This window comes from Phaseolus vulgaris, chromosome 3, assembly GCF_051622355.1.
Source record: "Phaseolus vulgaris cultivar YP4 chromosome 3, ASM5162235v1, whole genome shotgun sequence".
Classification (NCBI taxonomy): domain Eukaryota; kingdom Viridiplantae; phylum Streptophyta; class Magnoliopsida; order Fabales; family Fabaceae; genus Phaseolus; species Phaseolus vulgaris.
In genome coordinates, this window is record NC_143500.1 from 29,803,892 (window position 1) to 29,823,811 (window position 19,920).

Genomic DNA, 19,920 nt, shown 5'->3' on the forward strand with positions numbered 1-19,920 from the left:
AAGAGCCTAGTGTCAATGCAAGATTTGAAGTTAATTGGGTTGAAGTCTCATGATTGTCACATCTTGATGCAACAGTTGTTGCCGGTAGCTATCCGTGGGATCTTACCAAAAAATGTTAGACATACCATAACCCGTTTGTGCTCATTCTTCTCTTCCATCTGTTGTAAAGTCATTGAAATTGGAGATTGTTGTTATCTTGTGTGAATTGGAGATGTTTTTTCCTCCATCTTTTTTTAACATCATGGTTCATCTAGTGGTGCATCTGGTAAGAGAGGTTAGATTGTGTGGACTAGTGTACTTAAGATGGATGTATCCTGTTGAGCGGTATATGAAAATTTTGAAAGGTTATGTGAAAAATCATTATCGTCCAGAGGCTTCAATGATTGAAAGGTACATAACTGAAGAAAGTATTGAATTTTGTTCAAAGTACATGACAAAAGCAAATCCAATAGGTGTTCCAGCTAATTCATGGCACCACAGGCGTTCTACAAGTAAATGTTTACGTGGTGTGAATATTGTAAGCAAATCTCGATCAGAAGTCTTGCAAGCACATTTGTACATATTGAATAACACAGATGAAGTTGTACCTTACATAGAAGCTCATAAAGCCATTGTGAAGGCAAATAACCCAAGACAAGCAGAGAAATGGGTCTTGATGGAACATAATAGAACTTTCATGCCTTGGTTTAAAGACGAGGTGTTCAAGGATTCAACGGCATCAGAGACCTTGACCTGGTTAGCTGCTGGATTGAAGTTTGATGTCATCTCATGTACAGCGTACGAAGTGAATAATTGTATATTTTACACGAAGTCCATGGATGAAAAGAGTACAGTTCAAAATTCTGGTGTTACTCTTGAAGCCGAGTCAATGCAGTTTTCGACTTCAAAAGATACAAATCCAGTACTTGGATCAATGGCATACTATGGGTTTATAGAAGAGATATGGGAGATTGACTACACTAAGTTTTCCGTTCCAGTTTTCAAGTGTAAATGGGTTGACAATAAAAGTGGGGTTAAAATTGATGATTCAGGATTCACACTAGTGGACTTTCGAAAGATAGGGTATCGAGATGAGCCATTTATAATGGTTAAACAAGCATCTCAAGTTTTCTACATGAAAGATCCTACGTCAGAACATTGGTATGTCGTTTTACACGGCAAAAAACAAGGGGAGACCATAGATGATATTGAAAATGGTGACCCCTGTTCATTCACACCAAAGATAATTAAAAAAGATGACGATGTAGTTGATGATGTACATGCAACCCGTAAAGACCACAGTGAAGGAATTTACATATGAACTTTCAACCCCCATGCAACCTGTAAATAAGCATTTTAGATTTAGATTTTTATGTATTATTTTTATAAGATTTTAATTCGATGCAGATTAACTAATGTTTGTTACCTAATTTTTTTAACAGAGACATGGATGACGACCAGACCCCACTCAAACCTCGATCCGGACGAGGCAGCAGAGGACCTACTAGATTGAAGCGTCTCGCATTGAAACGTGCTGCTGGTGAGAAGACACGTGTTGACATTGACGTCAACACTGGAGTGGCTTTTGGTCCTAAGGCAGATGAGTTTATGAGCTATCTTGGAGTTGTTTCTCGTGAGAGGCTCTCCATTCTGATTAATTCATGGGATGAGGTGTCAGAGGTCGACCGTAACATGATCTGGGAGGATGTTCTGGTAAGCTTTACATTTTGATATAATGTTTTTTAATATTCATTGATTAATTTTAATTTGCTGATGTTATTTTGCAGGCAAACTTTGAAATTCCTGATGTGGAACTGCTTCAATCAAAGATTATATCCAATATCAGACTCAAATTTTGTACCTTTAAGTCAAGACTGACTTCGAGATACATTTTTGGCGACCTTAAAGACGAAAACCCATGTTTAAAGTACAAACATATTGATGAAGAGACATGGCGTCTTTTTAAAGAAAGCTGTCAAAATGAGGCTTGGATGGTAAGTGAAGTAACTTTTTTGTTTATATAACATTAATAAGTTTATCTTATTTACTTCAGTTTGTTTATTTCAATTATGATAGGATCGTCGGAAGAAAGCTCAAGAGATAACTTTGAAGAATCTTACCCCGCACGTTATGTCTCGTTCAGGGTATCGAAAACTTGAGCAAACATTGATGGTGGAAAAGGAGAAATCTAAACAGGGGACGTTGTCTGAGAATGTGGAAACAGGGGTCACTTCTCCTCCATCACCACCTTTTCGCCATGTAAAATGGAAGAGGGCCCGAATTAAAAAGTCGGGTGCACCAAGTTCTGAGAAATCCGGGGTTATCATCGAAAAAATTGTAAGTTATTTTTGTTATTTTCATTTATTTTAAAGCATTAATTATATTAATGCTTGAAAATATGATTTTTGTGTACTCTTGCAGGATTCCTTGGAATCCGACGGTAAATTTGTTGTTGAAGGTCGTCACGATATCCTGGTTGAAGCAATTGGACGACCTGAGCACTCTGGTCGTGTTCGTGCAGCTGGACAAGGGGTCAAAATTAAACTATATTTTGGAGTTTCAGAACGACAATCATCCTCCTCCTCCAAAGAGAACGAAACTGAAATGAAGACTAAGATACGTGAAGAATTAATGGAGGAGATGAGAAAGGAGACTGATTTGATGTGGCTAGAGATGAAAAAGGAGAATGATTGAATGCGACAAGAGTTTCTATCGCAACAAGTTTGTGCTGAGCCAATTGAACCCCTTGTTAGTCCCACTCCCAAGAGCACAAATGGGAGTTGTGCGGCTCCTCCAACATCAGGGGATGATATCATTGGGCAGACGGAGGATTGTGAGCTACTGGTAGTGGGCGGCAAACTTCCTCGGGTGGTGGCCCTTGGAAAAGTCTATCAAAACGCCACCACCTTACATAACGTTCCTCTCTCCCCTGATGTGGCGAAGGTAACAGTTGAAAAAGTACGATTTCCTGATGCTCGTGTTCCACTACCTTCAGATGAGGTAACCACTGTGGCCGATGTATTTAAGACATTCGTTGCCTGGCCCAGAGAGCTCATTCGATCTATGCCCAAACCTCATGTAATAATTTCATTTCATTATATTATTTTTTATTTATATTTATATATTACATATAATTTAATACAAATGTTGTTTATCTTGTAGAAACTTTTTTGACCACCAAGTCCGGAAAAGAAGCGTGAGGTTCCAGTTGACGATCCTATAGTTTCCTTACGTCTCATTACTAGTCAGATTGGCAATGAACCTTTTCCAGTTCCGTGGGATGATACATTTTTTCAAATAAACACTGAACTGCCACTGATGATTTACAACACAGATTTATCAGAATTTATATCTGGGAAACAGAAGTTCAATATAAGTATAATTCAATTTTTTATGATGTAAGTATCTTTACCTATTATTCAATTTACTTTATGTTAAATTATTATTGATTATGCTTTAACTAAAAACTTGTAGGTTTTTGCATAGAGTCTGTATCACTGAGGGGAAGGAAAATATGTATGGATTCTTAGATCCTGCATATACTAATCCCGTTGGACCAAACTCATCTGAGACTTAAGCATACATCACTAACACCCTGGAAAAAGAGGGAAAACAAATTTATTTATGCCCTTATATTAATGAGTAAGTTTAATTATATGTCATCAATTATTATTATTTCATGTTTTAAATATTTACTAACTCTTTTCATTGATGATATAGGCATCATTGGCAGTTACTTGTCTTATCAATGGTTGATAAGACTGTTGTGTGGTTCTGTTCCCTACACAAGAAGATTCCCACAAAATTTAAGGATATCATTGATACGTAAGTACATTATAAACTGAACTTTGTATATGTTACTAATTAACCATCTACTAACGAGGTTTTTTGTATTAACCAGTTCATGGCGTGGATATAACATCCTAAAAGGTCGATCAAGTTCAAATAATTTGAACTGGATAAGAATAAAGGTTTGTAATTTTTTTCTTTCTCTATTATCATTGTTTATCAATATACTAACATATTACTTTTTATTGAATTATAGTGTAATAAACAACCAGGAAGCTATGAGTGTGGCTATTACATTATGCAATGGATGATTACCATTATAAGACTAGGTGTTACAACTGGTTGGAAAGAGGTATTATATATGTTAAATCATTTTTATAATTCTTGAACATATATATATATATATATATATATATATATATATCTAAAAACTAATTTATGTCAACTTTGCAATGCAGTTATTCACAGAAGAAACACCAATGAATGAGGAAGGCATTTCATATGTTAGAGATTCTTGGTCCACATATTTCATAAATTTTTATAACTCTAGCATAGGTAAACAATAGTGGTTTTATTATATGTAATTTGATTACTTGTAAATGTACATTTTGATGATCTCAATTGATTACTATATTTCTGTAATTGTCTGGCTGAGTTTGATCATTATGCAAGTTATTAATTTATATGGTTTATGCACAATACAAACTGCACTTTAAAAAAAAACACTATTTACAAATGCGGTCATTTACCAAAACCGCATTTGTAAATGTGATTTACCAATTTACAAATGCGGTCATTTACTAAAACCGCATTCGTAAATGTGATTTACGAATGCGGTTATTACCAAAGATATGTAGGAACTTTCGTGGCTAGTTTATGGCCACCCCCACAAAACTCTGAGGTTCTGTCGAAGTTAACCATATACCAGGTGAATTACCATATCAAGCTAATGAAATGTCACATGTCTTGCCAATTATAACAATTGAACTTGTATAAGGCTTAGCTGACACCTCCATTCTTCAGGTAGTCGATGACAGTGATATCCAACCATCACACGATGATGAGGACAAAAATCTTAACCAATCAACCTCAGATTATAAGGAAGAGGATTCATAATTTGATGAAATGGATGACTAATGTGTTGAACCAAGTGGTGTTCAATGTTTTGAAGAATCCAAATCCTTTGAAGGATGATGAAGCCTCTGCTTTGCTTGATGCTGCTGTGCTGGTTTCAGCCTTGTTCTGGGGTAGTTCAATGTTGTAATCAACACTTAGATTAAATCTCAAAGCAATTAGCATCTCAATTTTAACAAAGCAAAAATGATTTTCAAACTAAGTTGAAACAACCGATTGTTTTGTCGAAACAACCGATTGTTAACACTTATGTGTTTTGAGAAAGTTTGAAAACTGTTTTTGAATGGTGTATTTTGTTAAGTAACAAAACAACCGATTGATTCGATGAAACAATCGATTGTTTGTTTTAAAACCATAACAGAAAAACTGTTTTCTTTGACTGAGCTTTAAATGCTTTAACTGAATACGCTCCAGTCATTAAATGCTTTGACCAATCTATTTTAAATGCAATTAAGAGTTTGTTAAGATTTGATAACAAACTATATTCTTAGATATATTCTGAAAAACAGTTTTGATATATTAAGAATCTTGAAACAAAGTTTTAAGAAGAAGAGTTTTTCAAAGTATTCTGAGATTGCTAAGGAGTTGAGAGATTGATCAAGGTGCTGAATAGGGATTCTACTTGTATTGATTTCATATTTCCCTCTGTAACAAGTGTAATCTTTGTAAACTGCTGAACAATTCGTTTGTGTGTGTTGCTGAGATTGGCTGTGTGTTCTTGAGGTGTTCAAGATCAGCAATCTTAGTGTTGGCCAAGGAGAGTGTGTTTCTTGAGGTGTTCAAGGTCATTCTCTTGGTTGTGGTGTAAGTGATCAAGTGGTGATTGCTTAGTGGATATCCTCAGGGTTTCTGAGAAGACTGGATGTAGCTCTAGTTGGAGTGAACCAGTATAAACATCTGTGTACAATCTTTCTATCCCTAACTCTTTAATTTCAGTTTGTTTGTTGTTTGCTGGTATAAACAACCGATTGTTTCGAAGAAACAACCGATTGTTTTTCCTGATATCACTATTTTGCTTGCTGTTTTACCTAACTAAATTGCTGAATCAATTGGTTTCTGAAATAAGTTCATTCTAGCTTTGAAAAGTTTGCGAAAACCCCTTTAAACAATTCACCCCCCCTCTAGTTTAAAGCCATCTTTTCTAACATAATGTACATATAAATTGTTTTTAACACATTATCATCAACATTGACACTCCTAAAAAATATAGATGACATACCGTTATTTTTTTTTGTAGCAGAAATGGTGAGGACTAGGGGTAGATGATATGATTCCAATAGCAAAGTATAGATGATTCTTTGACATTTTATGGAATCAACTTGAGTTGGAGAATGAATAGGCACTTTTAATAGAATTGGATTAATGTTCTATGTTTCAAGAACTCACCAAAACTTGCACCAAACACCAAACTCGCATGGAAGATCCATTTCTTGCCAATTGAACCGATTAAAAGATATAAGAATACAAAAGCACAAACTAAAAAGCTTGAAAACTGAATTGCACCGAACAAATTAAGAGGAAATGAAGAAGAAACACTTGAATCCAGCAAAAGAGAGCAAGAACCGAACACTATATGAATTTGAACTCAAAAACACCGAATAGAAGGAACCTAGACATGTTTTTGAATTTGTATGAATATGGAAATGAAATGAAAATATGAAGAAGAGAGGAACTTATGAGAATGAAGAGCTTGGTTGATGGTCACGCCACTTGAAGTGTGAAGGCTCCAAGATAAGTGAGCAATGCCGCCACTTGAGAGAACCAAGGCACTCAATATGAGACAAGGAAGAGGAGAAGACAAGTTCTCACACACTCTATCACCAATTTGGGAGAGTTTTGCTATATCAATTTCTCAAATCTGCATTTTACAAGAGCCCACACCTCTATTTATAGTGTGAGGGTGCTGAAAAATAGGTGGGAAAATTCAAATGAAACTCATTTGAAATTCCCACCAAAAACAAGTCACATGGCAGGTGTGACCTTTTTCTACTATGACACCTCCTAAAAACTACACCTAAACCTACTCTCCTAAGTCACATGGACAATGTGACTTTATTTTACATATTCACACTCCTTTATTTAATATTCACACCTCCTACAACTATACAAGAGTAAATCAAATGATGCTCTTTTATTTAATGCTTGGCCTTGCCCCTCATGGGATGGACTTGGGCTTTTTGGGCTTTGGCCTTCTTGGGCTTGGGCTTGGGCTTTGGGCTTGGGCCTGATCTTTATTTTATGTCTTCTTTTAATTTTGAGAAGACTAGAAGGAAGAACTTCAAATGTGAAGGTGAATGACCTCTTCCTTCATTAATAAAAGCCTCCTTTATTATGCTTAGACGTGGCAATGTACGACGTGGAGTTTCCACATCAATGCATGGTCATCTAGCTATACAGCTTGGAAACATCCCTTATTCCATTGTTCCAACGGGTCAGTAAAGACTTCCACATCCCTCCACCCATTCACCCTCCATTCCCTCATCGTCCACCCCCTCTTCCTTTACACCCTATTAATCGAGTGAGCAACACCCATTTGATTGGTCATCTTTGCTATCCACTGCTTCAGTTCCTCGTATTGTTGTTGGGGAACATGTTTTACAACGACCTACCTTTATTGACCCTTCATCCAATCAGAACATCACATAGCTATGTCATCACTTATGCCACCACAGTTCTGTTACCTTTAGTCACTCCCCATCCAGGTCCACCAGTCTAGTCTTATTCTTCTCCTACAAGCCATCACTCTTGGGGCTTAGAAGTACAACCAATCATTTCTCCCTCAGTCCACACGACTTATGTTCCCTCAAACCACATGACTCATGTTCCCTCAGTCCACACAACTTATGGTCCTTTAGTTAACACTAGCTCGGTTCCCCAAGTCCACACTACTTCTGCCCTCGCACCTGACCCCATCCATGATGCCTTAGTCCATCCCACTGTTCTCAGTACAAATCATGATCTTCCTCATGAGGAAGTGCAACGTGATGCTAATGGGAAGGTCATCATTCGACCAGTGGGTAAAGGGTATGCACATTTTTTTATTCATATTTTAGTTTATGGTTAAAATTGATATGCTTAAAATAATCATTTATATGATATGTAGATGGACACCTAATCATTATGTTATTGAGGCGATTGGGCATGCAATTAGGTCACAGTTCAGAGGCCCCTACAACCATTATGCAGCCATGGGTGAGGACGTCCAACTTAGATTGTGGACTAAATTTAAGGTGAGTTTTATTATTAATTACAATGAATAAAAATTTATTCATGCTTAAATATTATGATATTAATATAATTGTTCTTCATTTATTTATACTAGAGTGATTTGGGCACCTCATGATGAGTGGAAGATTAGAAAGATTTACGAGTCAAAAGTCAGAAAACGCCTCAGTGACATGCTTAGTAAAGATCGCATAGTGGGCTCTAGACCTACTTGGATAGGATAAGAAGTATAGGGGTGAACATTTGAACTATTGGGATACCCAAAAGTTCAAAGACAAATCATCCCAAAACTAAATCAATCGGTCTTCAGTTAAAGGTGGAGCATTGCACTCAAGTGACTGAAAATCATACTTGGATATTGCATTAGGCCTGGCTCAATCAAAGCATGAGACTTGCTATTGTTGTAAAGCAGCTTGTAAGATCCATGGGTTATCAAAGGCTTCATGACAAAATCATGAACCTCTGGAAGCGGATTGTAGCTCTTCAACTAGCCGATCTTGAAGGTGACTCTTTCATTGTAATGTTCCATAATGCCCAAGACTATTAGTAAATATTACTTATTCCTTATGTGTAAGAAATTATATGTAACTTAATTCAGATGTATTAAACATAAAATTCTCTATAACCATAACACATTTTTTTCTCAGGAACGTAAATATGGATGACCTGTTGAACCAGATGAATTATTCCTCGCCACTCACACAAACAAGAAGGGCGATTGGGTAGATGATCGTTCCCGAGAGACTTATGTAAGTAATTTCTTTGTTTTAAATTTAATACGTCATTGATTTTTTTTAATGTAAATTACTAACATTTGCAACTTCTATTACTCTTTAGGAAACTTATCATGAGCGGTTGAGGATGATGCAATCAAAGAGTTCAGAAGGATCAACTTCTGGTATCTCTCTCATTGATGCAACAACAAAGCTTCAGTGTTGGAGGGAAGAGTAGAGGTAGAGTTTATGGCACTGGGGATTTGGCTGCTAACTTACGTCATGGTTCCGCATCCCTCACTCAACCCCCTGTATTAGCTTGTAGTATTGACCATGATGATCAACTAGCTGAGAAAGCACAACTTAAACAACAAATCTTATAAGCAAATGCAAAAGCAGACATGGTTGATCAGAGGAGTGCACAATTAGAGGACAAAGTGAGGTTGATGCAACAACAAGTAACTATGATGATGGAAAAATATGTTGCAGACACTTCAGCAAGTACCAGTCTAGTCCACCCCAAACTATGCCGAAGAATTTGATGATCACCATGTTCCTTGATTACCACTTCTACTGTGAGTTAAATTACTTGCTCATTATGTTTTATATTCTATATCAGTAAATATAATTTTTATTTCATTTTACAGGTACATTCCATTGTTTCCATTGCTCACCGAGTCTTATGCTTTCGGAAACATCATGTGTTAAATTGAAGACTTTTTTAACTATGTAATATTGACATAATATTCGTACTTTTTTTCAGTTAGCACATTCACTTGAAAAAAAATATTTCTTATGTTTGGTATTTTTAATTTTTAGATTCAATGATTACATTTAGAGTGATTGAATGATTGGAAACAATGATTTGATGATTGAAAATGCATTATGTTGAATATTTGTAAATTTAGATAAAATATGAATAGGTTGATTATTCTAGATGTGATAATGAAATTATGCAGGTTATTATGAATGTGAGAATGAGATTCTAAATAGGACCATCAACTTTTTTTTATGCTATGCATGGGCTTACCAAGAGTCAATCTCTCACCAAGCCTTCCATCAACGTTACCATAGCTAGGGTTTAACCCTTGTTTTTTTTTCTTTAGATAGGACTTAACTCTCTCTAGATTAGACTAAGCGAGGGCTTGACTTCCTCTAGTTTAAGAGGAAGTTGTAGTAGCTACAATCCATCACATAAAAAAATAACTCATTTGGGTTATGGTTTAGCTAGGGCTTAAATCTCTTTAGGTTAGACTAAGCAAGGGCTTGGCCCTCTCTAGTCTAGAAGGAAACTTGGCAACTAGCTTCAAAATAGAGAGGGTTAAACCTACACTAGTAACTACAACTCGTCACAAAAAATAGCTCCCTAACTTTTAGCTTCTATTGCTCAACCAAAGCTATGCCCACGTTAAAACATATTTAGTGTTCGGATTTCATAATTTATGTTTGTATTTGAGGGAGGCTATTGTCACTATTTCTTGTAGTGATATGTACATGACATGTCCGTGTTTCTTCTGGAAAGACTATCATCCCACAAAATCCTGAGTGAGTTTATACCAATATATTTAGCCGCTGATGATAAAAAAGCTAAAAGATCGTCAATGGAAACCGAAAAATTCTTTTAAAAATTTGATTTCCGACAAAGTTTCTAAAACAATAAAAAAAATTATATTAAATTAGATGTAATACATAAATATAAATTAATATAATAAAATTAAATTATTATATAGGATTCTTGAATAATTCTTTAAAAAAAAATATTACTTTCTCGGAACTGGTTACGAAACCCCAAACTCCAATTATTTCAACAACATCTAGAAGGCGTCTATAAATAATTCTTTATATTTTTCATGGCTGCGAATTTTATATACTAATTCTTTAATATAAAATATCAAATTATCCATTCTCCCAAATACTGTAAGTAGACAGTCGCAATAGTTGACGATGAAAATCGCAATAGATGAAAATCTTCTATGAATTTCAAAGCTCCCAAATCGCAATACCTCACAAACACATAAACTAATAGTATTTAACAATAAAAAAGAAAAGAGATATAAAGGACAATAAAAAAGAAAAGAGATATAAAGGACAATAAAAAAGAATAAAAGAATGATACATGCTCACGTTTTAATAAGATTTGTTTATTTGGATAAAAAGAATGTTCTTGTTCTTGGTAAACAGATGATGGCTCCAACAACCTTGTTTCAGTGTGTCAGCAGCTTCACACTATGGTATTCATAGAAACAATAGCACAATCACACCAAAGTTTGTGGTTATAAATAGAAGGCAGTCCTCTGGCAAATACCCACACAGCAAACATCTTCTCCTTCTCTTCTGATATTATATATTCTTCCATTTCATTAGATTCCATTCATCATGGCTGTTTTCACCTTCGAAGACCAAACCACTTCTCCCGTGGCTCCAGCTACCCTTTACAAAGCTCTTGTGAAGGACGCCGATAACATCGTCCCAAAGGCCGTTGATTCCTTCAAGAGTGTTGAAATCGTTGAGGGCAACGGTGGCCCCGGAACCATCAAGAAGATCTCTTTCCTCGAGGGTACCATTTCATTCATCTTCTATATATTTTGTGTATGTGCATTGCATTGACAGAACAACATATAAAATAAACTAACTGTGAATTGTGAATTGTGAATGGACAGATGGGGAGACAAAGTTTGTGTTGCACAAAATAGAAGGAATAGATGAGGCAAACTTGGGATACAGCTACAGCATAGTTGGAGGTGCTGCCTTGCCAGAGACTGCAGAGAAGATCACAATCGACTCCAAACTCAGTGATGGGCCCAACGGAGGATCAGTTGTAAAGTTGAGTATAAAATACCACAGCAAAGGAGATGCTCCACCCAATGAAGATGAGCTCAAAACTGGCAAAGCCAAGAGTGATGCTCTTTTCAAGGTCATCGAGGCTTACCTTTTGGCCAATGCTTGAATTATTACCAACGTCTTCTTTATCTTATAAACGTAACACTGTCTTTCCTTTCTTATTTTTATTTTCTCCTGTTGGGAAACATTTCCCATATCTTTGTCCATCAATAAATTATAATAAATCAAAGCAAATTTTATAACTTTTTTTATCTTAACTGCAAGTTTAATTCTGTTATAAAATAGAAAAGAAATAAACAAAAAAATAAAAATGAAGATAAAAAATATAAAAATGAATATCTCTTCTATGATTTTATTTAAAATTGTTCCTGCTAGGGAGATGGGACCTAGAGAACTATTGAAGTCTTCTTCTCCTTCCTTCGGTCGGTCAGGTGACTGGGTAGTGAACTGGGGTTCTCTTCGTCCTCCTGCTTCTCCTTCGGCCCTCGGCCTCGGCTGAACACCGGATGGTGGGGTACCTGCGAAGGCACTCCGACGCTCAAGTCAGTAAAGCGGGTGGTCAGCTCTCAGAGTGATAAATGACATACCTTACTCCTTGGGGTGCGCACTATTTATATTATTCTAGTGGGCCTACCTTGTTGGGCCCATTTATCGAGGTGGACACCTCTTAGGTTTGCATTACCTAATTCTTAATGATAGATTAACTTCACTGATCTTGGTTTGAGCGTTAACTGTAATAGGGGTCGGCCATCGGCCAAATCATCATGGCATGGGTCGGCCATCGGCCATGTTCCAGTGGTCTCGGTCGTCTCGGCCAAGTCTTCTAAGATCTCGGTCGTCTCGGCCTCCCGGCCAAGTCTTCTAAGGTCTCGGCCCATCGGGCAAGTCTTCTAAGGTCTCGGCCCCTCGGCCGTCTCGGCCAAGCCTTCCAAGGTCTCGGCCTCTCGGCCAAGCCTTCTAAGGTCTCGGTCCCTCGGCCAAGTCTTCTCAGGTCTCGGCCTCTCGGCCATACCGGTACAAAAATAAAAAATAAATAGTCTCAATATATACAAACACTACACTCCTTCTTCTAAGTCTAGCTAAAGAGAGAAAAAATCCTTATAGTAAAAGATTAGAAAAGATACTATTAATATTATCATCTTTATAGTAATTCAATATTGATTTAGTAGCTTAAATTAAAATATTACTTAAATTGTTTCCATAATAAAAGAAATATGTTTGACCCTGAAAAAAATTTATGCAGTCAAGCATAATACTATATAATAAATAATATTATTTTTAAATCCAAATCAGATTAAAAACTATATTTTCTTATTTAAATTTAAACTAGCTAAATTCGTTATTAGATTTTAGGTAGGAGTTTATTTTATTTGTACCATTTTACAAGATTTGTTTAGGAGTGTAAAAAGCATATAAACAACTATCCCGTTTTTAATTTGGTTTTACTTTAACTTTAACATCTTAAATTTGACTTTAAATAAAATATTGTTTGGAATAATATTGAATAAGAATTCTATTGGTCTTTACAAGACATGTTTTTGTTGATCTTAGCCAACTTATCTTCAAAATTTAATTTTATCCAATATAATTTTTTTTTTAAAAATTGTAAACTTTATACAAATTTAGCCAAAAACAACCAGAAGATGTAATAAATTCAAGTTAAATTAGATTAATAAATTTTCACCATTTTAAATTGAGAAAAGTGATATTTTAAATTATAAAATACATTAGAGGTATCGTATATAGTATTAAAAAAGCATAATATTTATTATCTATATTGTAATTTTTTACCGACGACAAGTCATTGAGAGTAAAAATAATTAAAAAAAATTATTAAGTGAATAAAATCTGTTTATACATTATTTTGATTAGTTTAATTTTGATTAATTGTTATTGTTAGCTTAATTTTGATTTAACTTTAACATTAAAATGCTGATAAGCGTAAAATTTTGGAAAATTTTAGTATTTATTATTCTAGATAAATATTGCAATTTAATTTGTTGGCAATGTACTATAATCGTTGAAATTATTTACAAGTACAAGTTAAAAATAAAATATATTAAAAAAATCAACATATTAATTTAGTTATAAGTCTAAATTGACTTAGTATATGAATTTCCTTTTTCTTCTATAGTGGTTTACTTCGTAAATGATGTAGATATAAAAACTATAGGGGATTAACTACATAAGTGTTTTGTACCGGTGAGGGTCGTACGATTGATGTCACGTATCGGTTCTCATCACTGGGTCGATCGAAGTTAAGGCCTACGTTAGTAGGATCAACCGATAACTCAAGTCCATTTAAACTCAATCAAGGTCAGTGAAGCTAATCCATAATTAGGAGCTAGATAATGCAGTCCTAAACGCAGTCCAACTCCTTAATATGGCCCAATAAGAAAAGCCCAACAAAGGTAATATAAATAGCACATAATCCAAGAACCAGGTACGTCATCATATACAGTGCTATGAGAATCGAGTATCGAACGTCTTTGCTGACTTGAGCGTCGAAGTGCCTTCTATAGGTACCCTTCGAGTATGGATTACGAGAAGACCGAGAGTCGAGGCTAGGAAGGAAGAGCAAGGAGTTTGCAAGGAAGGAAGCTTAAGGACAATACAACCGACCAATAGAAGGAGATAAAAGAATCCTCTCAATAGTTCTCTAGGCCCCAACCCTCACACGAGAACAATTAACGCCCATCGTGGGGACGAGAGAAATTCAGTTTTGAACGCTAGTAGATGGTATCAACCCGAAGCATGACAAGTGAGAGGATGACCGAAGCTGACCAAACCACGTTGTTGTTGTCTCTACAGATAGAGATGATTGATCTAAGAAGAAGGAATGAAGAAGTGAGTAGGAAGAATGAACAGGAGATCCAAGCTCTCCGCAAGAAGAATGAGGATATGAAGAGGAAGTTGGTCGAGGGAGGACCATCTGTTGTGCTGAATAATCTTGTCAGTACGTCATTCACCTCCCCTCCCAACCCGAGAGCGGTTGAAGAGACCAAGGATAAGGCCCCACTCATGAGATGGATGGTGAGTCATGTCCTAACAAGTCGGTCTGCACGACCGATACCATGGATTTGGTGCATCGCGCCGACACCCTTGTACTGATTCTATTATCGGAGTTCCGTTGCTAGATAAGTGGAAAGGCTTCAACCGGGACCACTATGACGGCACGACTGATCCAGATGAGCACATGAATGCGTACACTACGCACATGAGCCTATATACCGTGGATGATGTGGTCTTGTGCCGAGTGTTTCCAACGTCGTTGAAGGGGGGAGCTTTTAGATGGTTCACAAAGCTCCCTCCCAACTTCGTCGAAGGCTTCACGACACTGATGTCCAAGTTCGAGACGCAGTTTGCCACAAGTTGGCCGCATCACCTGACCTCCATTGCCCTGGTTGGTATCTGCCAAGAGAAGGGAGAGTCTTTGAGAACCTTTATCGACAGATTCGGCAAGGTAGCGATGAACATTCGGAACCTTAGCCCAGATGTGGCCATGCACCACATGCTGACGGACTAAGATTGTTTGTTGACAGCCTCTACATGCAACCAGCTGCTAGCTTGGACGAGCTTAGGAAGAGAATTGCGAAGTACATGCAGTTGGAGGAACTGAGAGAGTTCCACAACCAGGCCCAGAAGGAGGCCAATGGTGAGAAGGGAAAGGAAAAGAAAGAACGTCAGGTCCGATCAGCCAATCGGGAAGACAGGCGCAGAGATAACCGGGGCAGTGGGTTCTCAAGATATACCCACTTGACGACCGAGAGGGGGAGGATCCTAAACGAGACTCTCAACGTCGAGCTGATCCCTCCACCCAGGAAGGCATCAAGCCCAGATAATGCCGACTATAGAAAGCGGTGTCGGTACCGGTACCATAGGAATAACGGACATTCCACCAAGGAATGTCAAACCCTTAAGGATAACGAAGAAGATCTTATCCAGGTTGAGCACCTGCAACGATTCGTTCAGGGTGCCCAAGGCACAAGACGACCCCACAGGTGGGACGAGCTTGCGAAGCGGAGAAACTACTCCCATCCAAGGGCAAGAGACGACCACCGACCGGAGCGTCAGCCGATGAGGGATGACCCTGCATGCAGAGAAGATCCCTCACGAAAGAACGAAAGGACAGGCGACTGGGAAGTCATGCACACCATCATCAGAGGGTTCGCCGATGGTGGAAGCTCCAACAACACCCGGAAGAAGTACCTCAAAGCGATGCACCAGGTGAATACGGTGTCATTCTGACCGAGGATGTCACCCATCACCTTCACCAGCGACGATTTCAAGGGTGTTGATTATCGGCAGGACGACCCGATGGTGATATCAGTCGATATCGATAAATTCACCATCATGAAAACGTTGATGGACAAAGGAAGTTCAGTAGATATCCTGGTGTGAGTTGATTTTAGATTTTTCCATTTTAATGGTGACACTTTGTTTATGATTTGAGTTTTAGCAATTATAGGGTGAGACCTAGGGAAGATTCCCACTGAACACGAACTTAACCAAGTGGTTAAGTAAGTCTGAAGGTTCACTTCCAAAGGCAAAAAGGAAAACACAAGATATGGTGAAGATGATGATGCTTTGCGGAAAATGAAAGAGCATAACAGGAAGCAATTAAAGTGAAGATGACCGAATAGAAAATGGAAGAAAGACAAGAACATAAACCCAACGAAACATGGTGTAATGGAAATGAAAGAAAAGATGAAGGATAGAAAGCTTATGAAGATGGAAATGGCATGAACACGCCACTTCGAGTGTGGGGGTTCTCCAAGATGAGTGATGAGGGATGCCACTTGAAAAACTTTCACTCTTATAAGATAAGACCAAGGTTGAGAGAACACAAGTCTCACTCACAATTTGTGCAGAGTTTCTTTAAAATTTCAAATTTCAATGTGTAAATACATGGAGTAAGGCACCCTATTTATAGGAATGGATGCCTTGGAAAACAAGATGAGCAAGGGTAGGATGGTAAAAGTGTGAGAGGCGACCTTTAGGGTTTGACTAGGTCAAGACCGCACCCTAGGCTTGTTCTTCTAAAAGCTAGGTCAACTTTTCTTTCCTAAATGGCTAGGCACAAGCTAAAATGATAGGGACACCTATTATGCTAAAAGAAACCTATTCTACTGAAATTAAAAATAAAGACACTGGCTGATGCTCAGCTCCAATGGCCTGGGCTCTACTCCTTGTGATCGTTTGGGGAAGACTAGGTGCTGAAGCATTGGCTAGAGGTGGATCCTGAACTAGCCCCGTATCTTGAGTCATGCTCTAAGTTATCCTTCTAGAAGGCTGGGCTTGGTCAGTGGGTGTGCTCTTTCTCAGGTCCTCATCACATCCTGTATTTGAAAACCTTCAAGGAAATTAGGATACCTGAGACAGAGATGGTGTCGTACGACTACCATGTTGTTGGCTTTGCGGGTGAGAGGGTCGGTACTAAAGGCTACATTGAGCTTTATACCACATTCGGCAAGGGGAAGAATAGCAAGACCTTCAAGATCCGATACTTGGTGATTGATGCTAACACCTCATACAAATCCTCCTTAGACGATCGTTCATCAACCGGCTAATGGCAATCGTCTCAACGCCCCACCTGGCAATGAAGTTTCCTTCATCGTCATGGGACATTCTCACGGTGCATGTGGATCAGAAGCTTGCTTGAGAATGTTATGCCGAGAACCTTAAGGTGGAGCCGTTGCGCAACGACCGGTCCCTTAAGCGTAAAACCTCTCGAGGACAGAAGTCTCCTTGTAGAGAAGTCCAGCCTACACCGTTGGAGCATACAGTCGCTCTGGTGGATCTAGATCCCTAAACGACTAAGGATAGGTTGGAGGCCAGAAAAGACCTGCGTCGAGTGCCCCTTATTGACGAAGAACACAACACCTGTGTCGGCACGGCCATAGCAACTACCGAGGCCGAGCTGATACACGCCACGCTGAAAAAGAACATGAACCTCTTGCGTGGACAACATCTGATATGCTGGGGGTAAGCCTGGATATCATGACGCACAAGCTTTCAGTATTCAAGGAAGCGCGCTAGATCGCACAAAATAAAAGAAACCATGGTGAGGAGAAAAGGCTCGCAGCCAAGGAAGAAACCGAGAAGCTACTCTCAATCGGCTTCATCCATGAGGCCCCGTACACAACATGGTTGGCCAATGTAGTCATGGTCACCAAACCGAACAACAAGTGGAGAATGTGCGTGGACTACACGAACCTAAATAGCGCTTGCCGAAGGATTCATATCCACTCCCTAACATCGATCGACTGATAGATGGGGCGGTCGACCACAAGATCCTTAGTTTTCTATTGTGGCTACAACCAGATAAGCATGCACCCCTTGGAGAAGGAGAAGATGACCTTCGTGATGGACGATGCCAATTACTACTATGACGTAATGTCGTTCGGCCTGAAGAACATTGGAGCAACCTACCAGTGACTCCTGGATAAGATCTTCAAGGGTCTTATGGGTCGATGTATGAAGGTCTACATGGACGACATCATGGTGAAGTTTGATTCTTGCGACCAACACATCAAAGACCTTGAAGAGATCTTCGAAGCCCTTAGGCGTATGAACATGAGGCTCAACCTCGGGAAGTGCACGTTCGGAGTTGAAGGAGGAAAATTCTTGGGTTTCATGCTATCTCACCGGGGGATCAAGGCAAATTTGGAAAAGTGTCGGACGATCACCGAGATGTGGAGCCCCCATAACATAAAGGAGGTTTAGTAACTGATAGGGCGTTTTACCACCCTTTCCAGGTTTGCCCCTCGGCTGGCCGAGAGAACAAGGTCGATGGTGCAGCTGCTCTGCAAAGTAACTAAGTTCAGTTGGGACGAGAAGTGTGAAGAAATCTCCCAACAATTGAAGGACTTCTTGTCGTTATTGGCAGTCATCCAGAAGCATAGACCCGACCAACCCATTGTGGTGTACCTGTCGGTCTCTGAGTTAGCGGTCAATGCCGCATTGGTTCAGGAGGTGGAGAATGAAATACGACCGATATACTTCGTCAGTCGGACGCTCCATGCAGCCGAGACGAGATACCAGATGATAGAGAAGGTGGCCCTCGCCCTAGTCCTGACGGTCAGGTGGATGCGCCCATACTTCCAAAACCACTCTATCACGATAAGAAATGACTACCCCATTTTTAAAATTTTATCTAAACCCGACCTTGTAGGGCAAATGATAGGGTGGTCAGTTGAGGTTTCAGAGTTTGACATTCAATACAAGCTGAGAGGTTCCATAAAGTCCCAATGCTTGGCCGACTTCTCCGCCGAGCTCACACCTTTGTCAGACCTCTCGGTCGGATGGACGCTATACATGGACGACTCCTCAAACAAAATCTCATGTGGAGTAGGAGCCGTCCTCGAAGGACCTGGTGACCTCCTCTTGAAGCAAGCCCTCCAGTTTGGGTTCAAGGCCACCAATAACCAAGTTGAGTACGAAGCTCTTCTTGTCGGGCTGAACTTGGCATACGACATGGGAGCTCACGAGGTAACTTGTAAAAGCAACTTCCAAGTTATGATCGGTCAGATCAAAGGGGAATTCGAAGTGAAAGAGCCTTTGCTCCAAAGGTACTATCACACGGTCTGCAACAACATTACTCAATTTCAAAGGGTAACAGTAGAGCACATCCGTCGACAAGATAAAAAGTTGGTTGATGTGTTGTCTCGGCTATCAACAACCAAGAAGAAGAGCCACCACAGGTCTGTCATACAAATCTGGCTAAGAAAACCTAGCATGGCAGAGACCGAATGTGTAGCGATCACCGATGCCAAGGTCGAGACCTGGATGACCTCGATCGTCCGATACCTTGTACAAGGCACATGCAAGCCAGAAGAGGAGAAAGCCATGAAGCATTAGTGTTCAAGGTACACCATGCTCAACCGAGACCTATACCGAAGGGGCTACTCGATGTCGTTGCTGAAATGCATCACCAAGGACTAGGCCGAGTATATCCTCAAGGAGATCCACGAGGGGGTGTGTGGTAGCCACTTGGGCGCCTGGACGATGGTTGTCAAAGTCGTCAGGGTTGGTTATTACTAGCTGACCCTCCAAGGGGACTGCGCAAAATATGTGAAGAAATGCGCCAAGTATTAGAAGTTCGGTCCCTTGCACCACTTGAAGCCAGAAGAGTTATGCAACATGACATCCCCATGGTCGTTCTCCATATGGGGGATGGACATCATCGGTACCTGATGTGATTCCACTAGCTTAGAAGAGAAAGGTTCTTGACCTTCTT

General features: G+C 39.0%; 2 protein-coding genes across 2 annotated transcripts; both read left to right on the forward strand.

Moving 5' to 3' along the window:
- Window positions 1-11,006: 11,006 nt before the first annotated feature.
- On the forward strand, window positions 11,007-11,923 carry LOC137839029 (pathogenesis-related protein 2). The gene is made up of 2 exons (XM_068648157.1): window positions 11,007-11,397; window positions 11,501-11,923. Exons 1-2 carry the CDS (start codon window positions 11,217-11,219, stop codon window positions 11,785-11,787), a joined length of 468 nt encoding a protein of 155 aa, XP_068504258.1. The 5' UTR covers window positions 11,007-11,216; the 3' UTR covers window positions 11,788-11,923.
- Window positions 11,924-18,473: 6,550 nt separating this feature from the next.
- Window positions 18,474-19,541, forward strand: LOC137839472 (uncharacterized). Its single transcript, XM_068648586.2, has one exon. It carries the CDS (start codon window positions 18,474-18,476, stop codon window positions 19,539-19,541), a length of 1,068 nt encoding a protein of 355 aa, XP_068504687.2.
- Window positions 19,542-19,920: the final 379 nt, after the last annotated feature.

Bases quoted from the DNA above. Each gene is read 5' to 3' on its own strand.
- LOC137839029 (XM_068648157.1), top strand. From the start codon at position 11,217: ATGGCTGTTTTCACCTTCGAAGACCAAACCACTTCTCCCGTGGCTCCA. The intron at 11,398-11,500 runs GTACCATTTCAT...GTGAATGGACAG, and splicing joins GAAGATCTCTTTCCTCGAGG to ATGGGGAGACAAAGTTTGTG.
- LOC137839472 (XM_068648586.2), top strand. From the start codon at position 18,474: ATGGTGCAGCTGCTCTGCAAAGTAACTAAGTTCAGTTGGGACGAGAAG.